The 18827-nt window shown below is 37.4% G+C and overlaps 1 protein-coding gene across 1 annotated transcript in view; it reads right to left on the reverse strand.

The window, feature by feature from the left end:
• Positions 1–9942: 9942 nt before the first annotated feature.
• Positions 9943–18827, reverse strand: part of LOC121519189 (spectrin beta chain, non-erythrocytic 4-like) — a 73839-nt gene continuing 64954 nt past the window's right edge. The window contains exons 18-20 of the mRNA XM_041802017.1: positions 14190–14360; positions 14052–14094; positions 9943–10242 (exon numbers count right to left, since the gene is read on the reverse strand). Coding sequence (XP_041657951.1) covers positions 9943–10242; positions 14052–14094; positions 14190–14360 — 514 coding nt within the window. The remainder of the gene's footprint in view (positions 10243–14051; positions 14095–14189; positions 14361–18827) is intronic.

An 18827-nucleotide genomic window follows, 5' to 3' on the forward strand; every position in this document is an offset into this window, starting at 1 on the left:
TACCATAAAACATTTTGTTTTGACATAGTACTGGCTTTGATATATCTTTACAGTAAATAAGTTAAGATAATTGACACTTACAGTACATATTCAAAACAAAACAAAAAGACCATAAATGATTCATACAATCAGTAAAAGGGTAAATTATTCAAGGGGGGAGTACTTTTATATACATGGTGTTTGTAGCATAGAATACTTGTTTATGCCTTGTTTATACTTTTTTTTAATAACCAACTGCTTTATTGTATATCCAATACTCCTTATATAATTACAAATGTTTTTTTTTATCATAAAAGAAATAAAATTAAATCAAACACAATTTAATATTCATCTCACAGTCATAAGAAAGTTTACACAGAGTCAGCATGAATACATTTCAGACTTTGGCTGTAAAAAAAAAAATCACTCTTCCTTCTGTTTTAACATTTCCTCAGGGTGGCACTAGAGGACCATTCCTACATTACAGGAGAAAACAGATTAATCAGCCACTGACTTTTGATTGTGTACAGCTTTTCTCAGTATTTTTGCTGATTTTCTGCAGTGTTTTTTTTTTAATGCAAGAGATTACAGCAGTAACATCCAAACTCAGGTGCATGTTTGTAAAAGGTAAAAAACATTTCTGTTTTGTGTCAGGTTATTGTCCAAAGGGGGAGAGCTTTCTAGGGCTCAGCCAAACTGGGCTATTTAAACTTTTTATGCTGAAGTACAATCTAGCCTTTTTCCACAATGTAAACCTCTTTTCTTGAAACCTTTTTATTGGTCATGTTAACAATGTGGGCAGGCACACTGAACAAAATAATTAGAAAGTAATGTCATTACTAAGCCATACTGTGCACAAATGTCAGGATGTCAGAAAGCAGAGTAGAAGAAACTGAGACAACTTTTTTGGAAAAAAAAATATATTTGTGAAAAGGGGGGAAAAAAATTAATAACAAGTAGGAAAAATGGGTTAAAATAGGCAGAAAATGGCATAATTAATGTAAAAGCTGCAGAAAGTGGCAAAAAGTGACAAAAATGAGGTATAGTGGCAACAAGGAGCAAATTTCCCCTTGAGGGACTAATAAAGGAATATCCCATCTTGTCTTAATATCACAGAAAAGTGGCAGAATACGGGCATAAATGGATACAGAGGGGCAAATAATGCCTGAAAGGTGGCAAAAATGGGCAAATGGCAGCAAAGAAAATTGCAAAATAAGTGAAAAGGGGAAGAAATGGGCCAAAAAATTGCAGAAAGCAAAAAGGCAAAAAGTTGCATAAAGATGTTGCAGAAATAGACAAAAAGTGGCAAAAACTGGCTTATATGGGCGAAAAGTAACATATTTCTTAAAAAAAAAAGAAGTGGCAAAATAATGAGCTCAAAGTGGCAAAAAGATGTTGCAGAAATGAGCAAAAAGCAGCAAAAATGGGTAAAAAGTGGCAAAAAGAAGCTGCAATAATGGATGGAAAAAGTGGTGAAATGGTTTGTAAAGTAGCACAAATAAATAATCCACACACCAGAACTCAATAATAGCTGTACACACTTTCAGATTTAAAACCAGGGAAGTGTTAGCCAGGTTGCTAGCATCAATGCTACTATGCTGGGGTGTAGATTTGGTAAAAATCAGGCTTTATGTGTTGGTCAAGCTTGGCAGTACTTTGCCTGAACAGTCGTCAGCAGTGTATTTTCTTCACCGGGTGTATTCCAGTCTTTACGTCCCGCCACATTTTCTGTTTCTGCACAGGAGAGTTGGAGCTGATAAATACTGATAAGCAGTTGATTTTACTGCAGTTGTTGCAAAAAAGAAAAGAGAGAAGACATTGGAGGAGAGCATGCATGGCTGCTGAATCAGCTGACACAGAGGACAGGAGAGTTTTGAACTCAGACTACTGGGAGACAGGGGATGAGAAAACAGAGGTGTGGTGAATCTTGAATGCTGATCTGCAGCAGTGGTTCTCTACTGGGCTAGCCTCAGGACCATGGAAAAAGAGAAAACTGCAACATGATTTTCCCAGAATTTTACCTCTTAAATTTATCTAATGAAAAAAGCTGCAGTTTGGACCTTAGATGGAACACAGAAATAAGCTTAAACAAGACAGACAAACAGAGCTGATCATTACAGAAGGCTTGGCAGGACAGGCATGCTTTCATTTTATTGTGATAACACGAACATTTTGGCCGTTTGGTAAATTGGTGTAAATCTGACTAAACCTGACTAGTTATGTGCCATCATGGGAAAACCAGCATTTTTACCTAAAGATAATAAGATAATAAATAAGTGAACTGGAAGAATAGAGGGCTAGAAACATCAGATGTATGTCCACTTAGGGCTTCCATACATCCAAGATTTTTGACTCTGTGACCCACTTTTGGGTCCACATAATGGCCCACAGACTGTTGTAGGAACCAGCGCCGATTTGGGTGTAGAAATCATCTTACAACAAGGTCTACATGTGATTATGAAACATGCACATCTCGCCAATCACAGCATACTGGTGCTGATAAATGTGGCTGCTGGAAAAAATAATTTAAAATACACATTCCTATATATTCATGGTTCAGCCGTCCTCCCGCTGGAGTTTATGACATGCAGATTCATGATATGGCAGAAAGACTGTCACCCTTATTAAGGTATCAATTTCCAGGTCAGAGAAGTAAAGGAAGCTAAACATTTTCAGCTTGAAAAGTAACATTAAAGATGATCAGAAACACTGTGTGTGGAAGGAAATACTGCTGTAGTTGACTGCATTGTTGTGGACGAAATATCTCCAGATGATATTGGAACATTTAATTCAGACATCCTAGACGCTAAACACTATGTGGACAAAAATATTCAGTCACCTGAACATTACACCAACAGACTGTAATGACATTGCATTCAGTACATGCAGCTACAGCAGCCTCCACTCTTCTTGGAAGGCTTTCCTCAATACTTTGGAGTGTTTCTGTGAGAATTTGTGCCCATTCATTCTGTAGAGCATGAGGTCAGGCACCGATGTTAGACGGGAAGGCCTGGGTCACAGTCTCTGTTCCAGTGCTCCCACAAAGGTGCTTCCACACCAAACTCATCAAACCATGTCTTTATAGTCATCTTTGTGCACTGGAAAACAGCCACATACCCTTATCCCTCCTCCACCAAACTTCACAGTTGGCACAATGCAGCATCCGCTAAACCCAGAATCACTGCCAAACAGAAAAGCATGATTAGTCCAGTGTTGGGTGGCTTTACACCACACCATCTGGTGCTTGGCATTGGGCTTGGTGATGTGAGGCTTGCATGCAGGCCGAGTTGCTGTTGTTCCTAAACACTTCCACTTTTATTCATATCACTTACAGCAGACTGTGGAATATCCAGCAGGGATGACACTTCATGAACGTCTTACTGTAAAGGTGGCATCCATCACAGTACCACGCTTGAAGTCAGCTAGCTCTTCAGAACGACTTGTTTTGTATCACAAATGTTTGCAGACGGAGAGGTGCTTGATTTTATACATCTGTGAAAGCGTATGGTGTAGATGTATGCACACTTAGAGCTCCTGTTTTTCAGAGATTTTTCACTCTGCAACTCACTTTTGGGCCCTGAGCCACCAGCTGAGGACCACTGCACCAAAGTATAGAAGATATTCTTGAAGACATTACTCAGAGACTGGGCCTGATGTTACCCAGCTGACCAATCACAGGGCTTTTAGTCTAAAGATGGTCTGGCTGCAGCCATTCATTTCTGACATCTACCCTGTGATGCCATGAAATACATGCTTAAACTTTTGAAATAAAATCGGATCAAAGTTCCATTTAGGCTTAGGCTAAAAGTTTCTGTTACACGTAACAGTACCAAAAGTTAAAAACCTGACCTGCAAAACCTGATAAAATGTTTAATAAAGCTGAGTAAACAGTCTGCTAACAGGAAGAACACTTGTCCTCCATGAAAACAGTCTAAGGTAGCTCACGTAGCTCCATTAGCTGTGTAAGCTATGTAGCAAAGCTTTGTAACAAACATAGCTGAGGTTAAGCTCACAAAGCAACTACATAAGCTTGGTATACTACTTTATCTCCGTAACTTAAGTTCACGTTAATTACGTTTGTTAAAACTCACATTGCTAAAGCTAACTTAGCTATAGATAATGAATCTATGTAGCTAACAAGGCTAAAGAAAAGCTAACAAAGCAGCAATGCAGGCTACATCAGAACGTTGCCTACGAAGGGACATTATCTATGTAGCCATGTCAGCTTTAGCTAGGTTTGCAAAAGCCCATGTTGCTAAAGCTCTATTGCTAAAGCTCACATTGCTTAGCCATACTTAGCTAAAGATAACAGAGCTACACAGCTTAAGCTAAGCTCACAAAGCAGCTATGTAAGCTACGTAGGTACTTTATCTACACAGCTATGTTAGCTTTAGCTACATTTGCTAAAGCCCACATCACTAAAGCTTAGCTATAAATAACGTAGCTATTGCTATTGCGCAGATAGCAAGCATAGCTTAGCTCACAAAAGCAGCTCTTTAAGCTACATAGAGACTTTATCCACATAGCTATTTTCCATTGGCTATGTGTGCTAAAGGTCATGTAGCTATAGCTCACGTTGCTCAAGCTCATGTTTTAAAGCTAACTTAGTCACAGATAACAGAGCTTCATAGCTTGCGTTGAGCTCATAAAAGCAGCTATGTGAGCAGCAACGTTAGCTTTAGCTACATTTGCTAAAGCTCACATTACTAAAGCTAAGTTAGCTATAAATACTGTAGCTATGCATCAGACATAGCTCAAGCTAAGCTCACAAAGCAGCTATGTAAGCTACAATGATAGCTTTAACTACGTTTTTTAAATCTTGCGTAAGCTAAAGCATCCATCGTTCATATGACTGCTTGTAAAACAGGTGGATCCATAATTTTTCCCGGACTAGACATCTGATCTTTATCTTATTGTTTTTGAAAGGTGTTCTAGTCTTTAATGTTTGCAATGTGGTTATTTCATAAAAGTAGCTGTCAGATTTTGTTTATGAATACATTTAAATTTAAAAAAATCTAGAACCAGAAACTATGGCACTTCTTTTCTGAGATGTACAGCTTCTCAGATGAAAGGTCTGCAGCCAGATCCCTCTCTATAGTCTTAGTCATTTATTGTGTAGTTACTTTTGAGGAGGTGCACATCAGTAGTCCTCTGCTTGTGTTCAGGGCTATACAAACCTATGACTTATACGCCACAGCATTGTTTTGACACAGAGATATAAATCAGATAATCCCTTTGCGCATGTCAACCCTTCCCATGTTTCCTGCACCATCCATTGACCTTTTTCTAATAAAACCATTTGCAAAAACAACCCTGATGTCCTAAAAAATGAATGTGCATTTAAATGTGTGTTTGACCAGCATGTGCGTCCACATCAATTTCACGTCAAGTTTGCATCAGCAGGTTTGGAGGTTTATTTAATGTCATAGCAGCAAGTTGTAATGTAAAGTAACAAAGACATACACACTTGTAAGACCATCAATGAAGGAAACAAAGTTTGCACAATATTTTTTCTTCAGTCACGGTTTATGCTGCCTATTGAATTTTTCGACTGTTTCTGTTATAACATAGTGGAAAAAAAATCCCCCTTTGTGTTTCATAAAAGTGATGGTAAGCAAACAGTTAAAACGCACATGGTGATGCGGGCTAAGTATCTGCCATGAGTGATGAATCAGAACAATTACAGCCACATGAAAATACTACAGCTCCTATTTCAGTGATAAAAACGTGTATTGCAATGACAGGCTGACTGTCAGACCTTTCTCGTGTTTGCGCTCTCTTCTGAACCTCGTGCTTCAGCAGTCTGCATGACATGGCACTTATGTAAAAACAAACAGTGAGTGACAAAATGAGAGTAACATTCACATCATAACATAGCTTATCTATTCTCATTCAACTCATTTGAAGGCTGCAGTAATACAGACAGATACAGAAACACTGTCACTACAATCCTCAAGTCAGTGAAGTCAAATACTGCTGCATCTCAGATAAACTTTTGGTGCTTTTATAGAAAGGAAGACTCTTTTTAGTCTTTTTTTAAACATATTTCAGGTGCAATTTGAGAGGATGGAAGGGGAAAAAACACTGGAAGTACATTTGAAGAAAGTCTCAGCTGCTGCCTGTGCTTTACTGCACATAATCCACCAACATGTCAGAATCTACGGAGGCCCTGAGTGGCAAGAGAGAAAAAAAATCTGATAATCCATATCCATTCAGAAATCAAATTATACTTGTGAAAAAAAATATTTAGAAAATAATGTAGTATTGTGTGTTTTGGCAGGAAAGTGAATAATTTGATATCTTGAGTAATGTCCATGCTCTTTTAGTTTTGACAAGTTTTTTTAAAATTCAGTATTTTTCAAGTCAAACAAATCTGAAATTAATCAAACTTAATATTTCGTCTACATTTAGTTTTTTTCATTGACACCATACTAAAGTGCTTTACTTTGAATTTTTGTTTATTTTTTAACTAAATGACATCAGATTTTTTAAAAAGTTCTTTATTTGTAAAAGAAAATATATTTCAGCAATTTCCTCAAAATACCAACTAAGGTATCTTGTAAATCTTTTAGGGCTTCTGTAACCTTAAAACTAATAACTAATGGTTATTGATAATACAGACCTTAATGTTGATCAAACTCATCTTCATAGTTTTGGCAAAACCATGAAGCCTTACTGTAATGTTAAATAACATAACATAATATAGCGTTACAAAGTGTATGTATAATGTAACATATTGTAATGTTATGCAGCCCAATGTAACATAATGTTAAGTATAGTTTGAAAATATGTCCTCTTAGGGCTTCTGTTATGTCAGAAACATAATTTTGGACAAAATCAAGAAGTCCTACCTTTACGTTATGCTACTTTACATTATGTTATGTTCCAAATTGTATGGTTTCATTATGTTATGTTACATAACATTATGCTACATTACATTACACATTGTCCAGTTTGAATGCATGTCCTCTAAGGGCATTGGTAACCTTTAACTTAGAACCAATGGTGAGTAATAATTAAGTCTAAATGATTAAAAGATCATGGACATTGTTTTGGCCAAAATCAGGCAGACTGAATGTAACATTACAAAACTTAATGTAATGTAATGTAATACAATGCAACATAACATAATGTAATATAATAAATGGTTTGAATGCATGTCCTCTTAGGGCTTCTTTTACCTAAAAACATAATTTTGGCCAAAATCAAATTACTCTACCATAGTAAACATAACATAAGGCAATGTAACATAACATAATGTTACATACTGGATGGTTTGAATGCATGTCCTAGGGATCTGTGACCCGAAAATTAAGAACCATTGATGACTGATGTTAAGGATCTTCATGTTGATCAAAAAAAAATCATTCACATCTCTTTATCCAAAAATCGGAAGCCATAATGTAACACTGCGCAACGTCACGTGATGTAACGTTACGTGTTGTGATGTAACATATGATTTAAATGCATGTCCACTTAGGGATCTGTGACCTTAAAATTCATGATTAATGGTGATTGATAATTAAGATATTAATGTTGACGTAAAGCAACATAACATAACATAATGTGACATAACATAACATAATGTAACATTACAACATTAAATCATAGTTTTGTCCAAAATCATAAAGATCTACCATACTATCATGTAAAATAACATAGCGTAATGTAGCGTAACATAATGTTACATTACATAACGTTGGGTATCTTATGGTTTGATGCATGTCCTCTGTAACCTTAAAATGAATAACTAATGGGGACTGACAATAAAGATGTCCATGTTGATCAAAATGGTAAACTTTTTGGCTAAATCGTGCAGCCCTATATCATAACGTAGCAGTATGGTAATGTATGTTCACATGTCCTCTGTAACCTGGGATAACCCTTCTTTTACAGCTGCTTTACATTTAGGGAAAGAATTTAGGATCAAGGAGAGAATTACACTTTCTTCAGTCATAATTGCTGAACCAAAAACAACTTACAAAAATCATAGAAATGGAAAAACAGATTTTTTTTTCTCTTGCCTTTTGAGGGTACATCAGACTGAACTAAATGATACTTTTTACAGTAAAAATAACCTGAATTGATGGGTGGACTAATGCCTGTTCATCTCTGTGATCACGGCATACTGTATTCACTTTAGTCACCAATATTAAGATCTTCCAGGGCAGCGTATACTGATCTACCCCGGCTATATTTGATTTTTTCTCGTCTGTAATATATAAATTTAGCACACCTCTCACAGAAACACACAGACTACTCAATCAGCTATTATTACAAGTTTCTTACTGGGGCTGCGGGGCAACTCCGGACTCTGATATGAATAAATATAGGCATATAAAAATACAACAAGCATACCTACAGTATGTCCTGCTGCTCTTCCCTGGTAAAACGTGTTTCATACAACTAGATACTGGTGTATGTATATACACTATGATATTTAATAGTGACTCCTAATTTGCATATTTTTCATTTAAATGTAATAAATATACTGGAGTGATGATTGTTTTTTATTTGTGGATTAATACAAATGTTTTAGTTTTACCCATTTCAGTTCAGAGTATTGTTTTATTAGAGCACAGGATTTATTGGTATACATACAAAGATAGGTATATACAATTCATGACTTGAATCATGACAGTTTTACATTGATTTAACTTGCCTTTTGATGGAGACGTTTCCAATCGGTCTGAACTTAAAACACACAGGGTACAGAGAGCTCCCAGTGAACCGCTTCAGGGTTTTTTTTCTTTTTTTTTTTTTTTTACAATTTTGGGCACCACAATCGCTGCGGTGTTTGAACATTTCAAAGCTGGAATCAGTACATTCTGTGGAAAAGAAATCGCAGTAATACAGTACAAACAGCAGAGGGGCCTTTTGGCTTCTTAATTCATGTTACAGATCAAGCCCCCGACAACAGAAACACACCTTTCTTCTCATGCTTACTGAAAGAAAACACCCTCATGTCGCCACACTTACCTCTGGATTTTCTCCCCACGCACATTAAATTATTGCAATTCCAAATTATTTTAAGAAAATAAAAACAAAGGCAAGTTTAACAGGCGCACTAATAGACTATCTCATGCAATGTTCTGATTTTTGTCATGTATACAAAGGCATTGTGTCACGTAGGCTTAGTGTCACCTCAGGTTAGAATTTGAATGAAAGCTCTTTTCTCAACATGATCTCTGTGGACAAATAATAAATATATTAAAACCAGAAAATCAACAGTAGAAACGTGTTTTCATTGACACCAATGGATTCAGGTGGTAACACCAGCATTCCTTTATATTAAGATGACTCAAAGCTAGCCGTGTGATGGGATTAAATGTCTTTATGATTAGTATACAGATGTGTCAAGTGTCTAAGGTGCACACTGCCTGGAGTAAGCTTAGGTGACAAATCATAGAGTTCACATTTGCAATTATTCCGTTTCCCTTTTTCTCTCTTAACAAAGAGAAGAAATAAAAAAGTATATTGCTTCAAAAAACATTTTTTCCTTTTTTTTTGTTGTAATATTGTGAAACATTTCATTCACCACTTCTCTGGTAGTCGTCTATCTAGACAGAGCATTACATTATCAGTCATAATACATACAGAAAGATGCTGTGAATCCAAGATTAAACGATCGACGATGGGACGTGACGGTGGCTAATTCCTGGGACCACTTCTTGTAGTCTGTCTGTCTGTGTTGTGTCTGTCTGAGCCCGCCTCCTCTCTACCAGCAGGGGGCACAATGCGAGCACTGATGTATTGCCTGGGTGAGGGGGAGGGGCTGAGAGGTGAGTCCGTCACAGTCACATTAAGTCAGTCCCGTTATGGGGGGCCTCGGCGTGTTCAGCTCTGTGACTGAGGGTCTGCAAACCTAGCTGCACATGCTCTCCACCATCCCTCCCTCCCTCCCACCCGCCGCCTCCTACACCTTGAGTCAGTGAGAAATGTTAAAACACAAACGGGGGCTCCTCATTTGCTCTTTCCAGACGTGCTGGAGCCCCCTGCCCCGCCTTCTATCTTGTCGGCGATTTCAGACGTGTCTAACTTCTCAGAGCCGTCCCCTTTCTCTGACCTCTCCTTCTCAGACCTCTCCTCCCCCTCCGCCAGCTCCGACCTCTCTGACCTGGCGTCAGCATCGCCCTCTGACTTCTCCTTCCGCTCCGAGGGATCCGGGTCCATGGACGAGGTGCCTGGTTTGTCCCACTTGGCCATGGCTTCGTGTTCAGCTATACAGGTGGTAATGTTTGAAGTCCAGGCCTTCAGATCCTCCTGCAGAGACCACATAAAGACACAGGTCATACATACTCCTACGTTACAGTATCGGTCAACGCACTGTTCCTTCTCATATACAGTGTCAATAAAAAGTATTCGACCCCCTGGATGTTTTACCCTTTTTTTATTTTATACATCAATCATGGTCGATATAATTAGGATTTTTTTAACAAAAAAATTGCAAAGAAGCCTCTTTAATGTCAAAGTGAACGAAGATTTCTACAAAGTAATGTTAAATAAAGAAAACTTGTAAGTGACTGCATAAATATTCACCCCCTTATTCAACAGAGGTCCAGCAGTGATTGTGTCTGAAGTGATTGTAGTATAAAGACATCTGTGTCTGGAAGGTCCAGTCAGTCAGTATTCCTGGCTACCTTTACACCATGGAGACAAAAGAACACTCCAAACAACTCAGAGAAAAGGTTATTGAAAAGTATAAGTGCAGGGATGGATACTAAAACATTTCGATGTTAAATTCATCATCAAGAAATGAAGGGAATTTGGCACACGTTCAAATCTGCCTTGATCAGGTCATCCTCACAAAGTGTATGAAAGAAGGAGACTAGTGAGAGAGACCACCAAGACACCTGTAACTACTCTGAAGGAATTACAAGCTTCAGCAGATGAGATGGGAGAGACTCTGCAGACAACTGTTGGCCGGGTTCTTCAGCAGTCAAAGCTTTATGGGAGAGTGGCAAAGAGAAAGCCACTGTTGAAGAAAACTCACGCTATGTTTGTTGGACACCAAAAACCTCACATCACCACAAACACACCATCACCACTGTGAAGCAGGGTGGTGGCAGCATCATGCTGTGGGGATGCTTCTTGGCAGGCTTGTAAAGGTAGAAGGCAAAGTGAATGTGGCAAAATATAGGAAAATCCTGGAGGGCAATCTTTTTCAGACTGCAAGAAAACTACAGTTTAGGAAAGGATCTATTTTCCAGCAATGACCTGAAACATACAATGAAAGCTCGACAGAAATGGTTCAAAGACAACAAGAAGTCATGGCTGGGCTTGAAAAGGGCTGTTCATGCCTGATCCCCATGCAATCTGACAGAGCTTGGGCAGTTTTGCAAAGAAAATTTGAGTAAAATTACAGTGTTTAGACACACAAGTCTGATGTAGACCTATCCACACAGACTCAGTGCTGTGATTGCAGCCAAAGTTGACTAAATACTGACTTAAAGGGGGTGGATATTTATACAGTCACTTATTTCACCTTACATAATCTTACTTAGGATTGACTAATTAGCAACAGGCTTTGAATTCCTCAATTTTAAACTGAGAAATGCACTCTACTTTTTCAAAAGTACCTGTATTTTTCAGGTATAAACATGTATGATTGGAAATATTTCAGCTAAATTCTTGTTTAGTTGATTGAAATGCCAGATTTGACAGTTTTACAAGACATTTATATTTAGTTCATGTGAAAAACCCCAGTATGCCAGCCAGTTTATGAGGATAATCTAGTTACAGTTAAAAATAACTGTTGGAAAGTCAGAACTGACTTTTTTGTCTCATGTAAAAATGAGAGATGTCAGATAGACTTAAAAATAGCTTTGCTCACTGTATATTAACCCCTCTGACTCCAAAATGTGCATAAACACAAAAATAACCCTTTTAAAATCAACAATTGAAAAAAACAATTATTGTTTATCTTATTGGTTATCGGCCATCAGGAATAGAAAATTATTGCCTATTAGTATATGCCCCAAAAAAAAAAAATAATACTACTGCTTATTGTGCATCACTTCTATCAGCTATTTAGGAGTTCATAAAGCATATACAGTATTCTGAGGACACTGTCAGCCTGGTGGTCATGTCCTCCTGCCCTCATGTATAGAGGCTGTTGTCCTCAGAGCAGACGGACCAGCTTCAATGGAGTCTATGGCTCTTTCTTCTCCTATCTGAAAACTCTGAACTCATGCCAACATTTTCCTCTAGCTTCAAGTGTGAGAGATACAAAAAGTAAGGACATTAAAAATAGTCCAATGTGTGACATTTATTTGCATAAAGTGATTATCAAAAAGGTGGGAAAATGGAACAAAATCTTCTTGTTGGGTTTATGAGGACTAAAATAAGTCTGTCTCTCAGAGTATCATTAGAAATGGCTCACAAATAAAATGCTGCCTTGTTTTAACAGTAAAACAGCCTTGGCTTCTATATACCTAAGACCACCAGTGGGTAAAAAATACCCATTAGAGAGTGTTAATCTTTTATAAAGAGAACTGATCAAATAACTAAACAGCTGTTTAAACAGAGAAATAAATGTTTCACTATCCGATGATGATCCATTTCATCTTTAGTCTACAAGGACTCACCGTTCAGTCCTGAAACTTTCCAACATTGATTGTATGTAATGATACAAAAACCAGTCTGTTTTATGCCTTTGGTATCTCTGTTAGAAAGGAGACTATGATAACACCAGGTGTTGAAGAACAAACTTTTAAATAAAGTCAAGGACTGAAAGACTTAATAATAATATTATGAAACAGACAATGGTAAATTTGACCTAATGTAGGTTTATGAGAAAACAGCTTGGAACGTATTTAATCAGGTGTAGAGGTGTTAAAAGCGCAGTATGTAATTCTGCCACCAGGGGGCCATGATCAGAATACGGCGTTCTATTCTAAAACTCAAGTTGATGACGTCTGCGTGTGCGACTGTCACGTACACAGAAGCATAACAAGCATAGCAGAAGTTGGTGCTGAAAAAGAGGAGGAGTTTGTCGCTAAATGAGGAGCTACCTCCATTGTCTTGAACTGGTTTGGTTGCAAAAAATCAGACGTGGAGCAAACAATGGTAATATGCTAAGTTTGCTAAAACAGTGCTTACAAAGGATAGCAGCCCATCCAATTTATTTCGACACCTCAAACACAAACATAAACCCCAGTATGAAGAAAGCCAGATGATGCAGGAGAAGGAGGCGAAAACCGCGTCTAGTAAAGTTAAGAAAGTTCCTACTCAGACGAGTATTGCCAATGCACTTGCTCATTGCATTCCTTCTAATAAGAAAAGTAAACAATGGAAGGAAAACTGTCAAGAAGGAGGATTTATATGAATGATCAACTCTAGATACAACATTACTATTTGAATTCCTTTCGCAGTTTTGTAGCATAAAAAATCTGAAAGACATGGCTGGGATTTTTTCTGCGTTTTGCACAATTTTTGCGACATTTTTTTGGTGCCATGATGAATAAATGCAGAATCTGAGTTTGCATTCTATCATCATTGTGTGCTGATTAACAGCACAATGGCACTATTTATATGTAGCTTTTATAGTTCAGTAGCAAATTTGATTTTAATTTTACCTAGCAAAAAAGATGGTTTTGAATGTGTTTATCCTCATTTATATTGTTAATGCAATAAATACCTCAAAATATCGTGAAAATTTTCTTGTCCATAATGCCTATCCCTACCAATCAGTCTGGAGCAGCTGGTCAGGCTGTGGTCAGACGCCATGTCCCCCTTGTACACTGTATGATAAATGACGCACGATTGGCTGAAAGTTTGCCCAACTTCCAGGTGATTCATGGGACTCAAAATGTTTGTGTGCATTGGCTGAAAATCGTACAGAGCAGCTTTATGCTTCAACTTGCTATCACTGGTTGTCATTTGACATCATTCAAACTTATTTTACCATTTTGACTGTGTTCATACTGTCTTTTAATGTGTTTCACGACTTTCACCTGGACTGGTATTTTGGGTTGAACCCCATGTCTTGTGGTCAGTCTGCATTATGCTGCCCTGGTGCATTTTTAAAACTTATTTCTACAAAAGTGATGTGAGAGATTAAATGTTCTTACCTCATCTTTTGCATGGAACGCAAAGTAGTTTTCTTCATTTAATCTGTTGCAAAGACAAACAGTGAGGATTGTTAGTCTACATTTACGCCAAAGTTGTGTCTTATTCTTGAGTTGTTGTCAATAATGAATAAATCTTACTTAAGAATGAAGACATTCTTCTTCTTCTTGTAGCCCATTGAAGGATCAAATGAGCAGCTACTGAGGTCGACCGGAGGCTCCTCGTTGTACGTGGTGGTGTGGTTTCTGGCATCCTTGTAGAAGGTCAGCTTCCCCTCTTTCAGCACACAGTATACGTTCACCCAGGACTTACTGTTGGATCAGAATCAAGCATTAAAGGCACCTGGAGGGATTAAGATTGATCACCTTTCTGGACTTAACTTGGACTAGTGTGAGGAAACCTTTCCTTACGTTTTGGAGGATCTCTCCTTTTACCATTACAAGTGGCCAAATCAATTAAAAAAAGGACACTGAGTACGTTTATATGAACACATTAATCTGATTAATGGGGATTATAATCTGGTATTTATAATAATCTGATCTGATGCGTTAACATGCACTTCAGTAATGCAAAAGAAATCGAACAATTGACAAAATCATCTGAGCTACTTCAATCCAGCATCAGCAAATCTAATCTATACTTCCTGTAAACCTAACCTCAGCCGTTTTGTAGACAGGGATATTTGAGTATTTTTCAAGTTTAGTTTGTAAAAGATAAAAGCTGAGTAATTTTTTAGACTGTGTTTCCCCTTTTTAACCCTGTAAGACCCTGCATACACATATGAGGACTTCACATTTTGGATTTCCTACAACATAGGAATTAGAATTTTTTACAACATTGTAGTTGAAATGTTGGGATAATTTGCTGTGTGGATATTTTGGGGAATTTGCTTATTATTAAGTATTTTAATGGGAAATTAGAAGATATGTTTATTTTGAAGAGTTTCATTAGAAGATTTGGGGGTATTTGCCTGATTTTTTTCTGGCATTTTCATGGGAATTTAGGTTATTTATTGTACATTTTTGGGGATTCGATTGGGAATTTGAGGGATGGGGTTGTTCTTTGAAATTTTAGGAATTTTCATGGACATTTCAGGGAATTGAGCTGGATGTTTCTGCCATTTTCATGGAATTTTGGGGAATGTATTTTTTTTTGTTTTTAGAATTTTTAATGAAATATGCTTTGAAATTTTGGGAATTTACATCCATTTTTTGAATAGATATATATTTTTGGGCTTTCATGTCTCGACAGAGGAGGACAGTGGATAGTGATGGAAACAGGGATGAGAGAGTGGGGGAGGGACATGTGGGAAAGGAGCTCCAGGCCAACTTGAACCCTGGCCACCCTGAACCCAAACCACTAGGCCATCAGCACCCGTTATGTTTAGGCTTTATGATAAAGTTTCACTAAAAGGAAGGTATTAAATTTTAATCCCGATTTAAGGCCAGATTTGCCTCCCCTGACAATTGTGGGAGAATATCCTGAGTAGAGGTTTATGACAAACAAACTAAATTTCAAACATGTTTGCTATTTATGATTCTAGGTCATAGTGCTTCTGACAGAGCACTAACAACAAGCAATTAGCCAACCAGATCATACATACTCACCGCTCATAGACATAAACACACCTGTAGCTTCATTCCAGCCAGAATTTCATTGTGATTCTTTTCCATGTTTTGTGTTTTTGCTGCAACTGTAATACATGCCTGGACAACTTATTGTGGAGGAACAGCGTGCCGACGGTATCAATAGACGTCCATGTTTGTTTTTCTTCTGAAGTCACGTGAGGCTGTCGGCAGGTGTGTGGTCTCTTTGGTCTCCCAGTCTGGCCGAGTCGTCTAATGTGTGCTCAGAGGATTATAAGATGGAAAATCTGTTGAATTTGTCTTTATGTCTGTGGTTTCCCACGTATTTTAGTCCTTTAAGATTTAAAAATTGTCTAGTGTGTGGCCATCCTAAAGGAATTTTGGGTCAGTTTAATGGGATATGTTCAAAATATGTTGAAGAATTTTCACAGAAATTTCCAAGAAAATCCTGTTCAAAGACCAGGCAGATGTTTTAACTTATCAGGTCCTACTCATCACAAATAAGTGAGAGAAACTAAAAAAGCTTCCCAAACAAAAGCTCAGGTGTCAGGAAGTTAAGGAAAAGCTACTGAGGGCACTGACAAGGAAGCTAGGCTATACAGTGCTGTGGTTGGGTATTCATGCTCTGTTTAACTGTAATTAGAAGATCATGAGGGATTTATTAGTGTGCATGTAAACGTACTCAGTGACCACCAATAAAATGGCTGTTCAGAGTTATCTCCACAAATGAAGGATAAAGCTAGTTTGGAGAAATTCATCTTTTCCTAGCTGTGCTCACTTTTGCTTTTGCTGTTCTCACATTTTTCACAGTTTTACACATAATTCCCTGGATTTCTGCCCACGGCTGGAAGCTCAAATACTGCAGTGTTGTCCTGGTTGTAACCATTTGACTAATAATAATTCAGACTTCTGTCGATCAAATGAGATGGATCATGGAAATCTGTAAGGTTGCTGATTTAAAGAAAGAAAAACAACATATTTGATAACTCATTTAGATTCATTAAGCAATAGTTAGCATTGTTAGTAAAATACTTAATGACTAATATCAATATGACTGTAAGATGGCTACCAAACAATAAAGTTAGCACTAAAGTAGCTGCTAACTATATTTCTTTAATGGCAGTAAAGGTGTTATTAAATAGGCTGTTGGTGTAGCAGCAACCAACCAGATCAGTCATAAGCAGTGGAATCATAATAATCAAAATTTATTCCTACAATGAAACTAAACTCTAATCGCATGTAAGCTTCCAACCATGGACGTGCATTAAAACAAAATAGCTGCTAAGGCTGCGCAATATATCGAGTTTTTAGGATATATCGATATATTTTCAAAGGAGATACAGGGTAAGGCAAGATTGTTTATACGACATAGTTTATGTTAATAGAACGAAGATGCCAGGCCTCAGCTTGGTGAAAAGATTTACAATAAAAACCACTAACACTGATGTGCTCAGTTAAAAGTTAAGTATTGGTGTTAAGTTTTTAATTTATTTTTTAACATGGACTTTATTTTAAAAAATGAAAATAAAACGTATGTGCACATACATTATTAAAAGTCCCAGGATTAAATCTCTACAAGAGAGAAATACGTGGAGCAACATTAGGGATTTTTAAAATTGTATTTTGTTGTACAAAAAAATAGCTAAGTAGTACAAAAGAATATGTTAGCGCTTAGATTTTCAGCCACTAAAATTTCCTTTAGGCTAATGAGAAAATAAACATGGTGTAAAATTGACCCTTTGATGATTATAACCTAAGCTAATTATGTTGGCTTTCATGTACAATTAACCTTCAACTATCACTATCAAGCTAACCATCCTTGCACTAAACATAATGAAGCTGACTGAGCTAGCTTCATACTAATTAATGAACAAAATATCCTAGTTTTCAAAAATATGACCCCACTTCCAAAAAAGTTGGGGCGCTTTGTAAAAGATTAACAAAAACAGAAAGCAATGATTTTCAAATTCTATAAACTCATATTTTCTTCATAATAGAACATAAACATATTAGATGTTGAAACTGAGTCATTTTTACCATTTCATGAAAAATATTAGCTCATTTTGAATTTTGGTACTTATGAAAAACAGCTGGAGGAGCATTTTGCAACTGATGGGGTAAAACTGCAACAGGTCAGTAATGCGACTGGGTATGAAAAGAGCATTTTAGAGAAGCAGAGTCTCTCAGAGGTGAAAATGGGCAGAGGATCATCAGTCTCTGAAAAACTGTTTTTAAATTGTGAAACAATTTCAGAAAAATGTTCTGCTACGTAAAATTGTGAAGACTTTGAACATCCCACCATCTACGGTCCATAAAATCATCAGCAGAGTCAGAGAAATCTCTGTGAGCTGAAGGTCAGTATTGGCACCATTCTCTACTAGAAATCACTGCATGGGCTCACAAACACTCAATCAAACCACTTCCAGAAATATTACTATACTGTCTGTCAACACAGTTGGCCATGCCATCCACAAATTAAAGTTAAAGCTGTATCATGCAAAGAAGAAGACTTATGTGACCAAGATCCAGAAATGCTGGCATCTTCTCTGGGCCAAAGCTAATTTAAAAGCAAAATGGAAAACTGCTCTGTGTTCAGATTAATCAAAATTGGAAATTTTTTTTTGGAAACCATGGACACTGTGTCCTGCAGACTAAAGAGGAGAGGGACCATTCAGCTTGTTATCAGGTCTGATGGTATGGTGTTGCACTAGTGTCTATGGTATTGGCAGCTTTCATGTCTGGAAAGGAACTATTAAAGCTGAAAGGTAGATAGAGGTTTTAGGGCATATTTCAGCCCGACGATGCTAAACCACATCCATGACAACAGCATGGCTTCACAGCTGAACTGGCCTGCTTGCAGTTTAGACCTTTCACCAATAGAAAACACTTGGAGCATTAATCCAGCAAAGAAGACCCAGGACTGCTGAGCAGCTAGAGTCCTATATCAGACAAGAATGGAACAACATTCCTCTCCCAAAACTCCAGCAGCTGGTCCCCTAACTTTCCAGACATTTACAGGCTTTTGTTAAAAGAAAAGAGGGTGCTACAAAATGGTAAATATGGCCTGTCCCTACTTTTTTTGAGATTTGTCATTGCTTTCAAATTCGAAATCCGCTAATGGTGAGTCTCAGTTTCAACATCTGATATGTTGTTTATCTTCTATTGTGAATAAAATAAGGGATTATGAGGTTC

The sequence above is a fragment of the Cheilinus undulatus genome, linkage group 12 (genome assembly GCF_018320785.1).
Source record: "Cheilinus undulatus linkage group 12, ASM1832078v1, whole genome shotgun sequence".
Taxonomy (NCBI): Eukaryota; Metazoa; Chordata; class Actinopteri; order Labriformes; family Labridae; genus Cheilinus; species Cheilinus undulatus.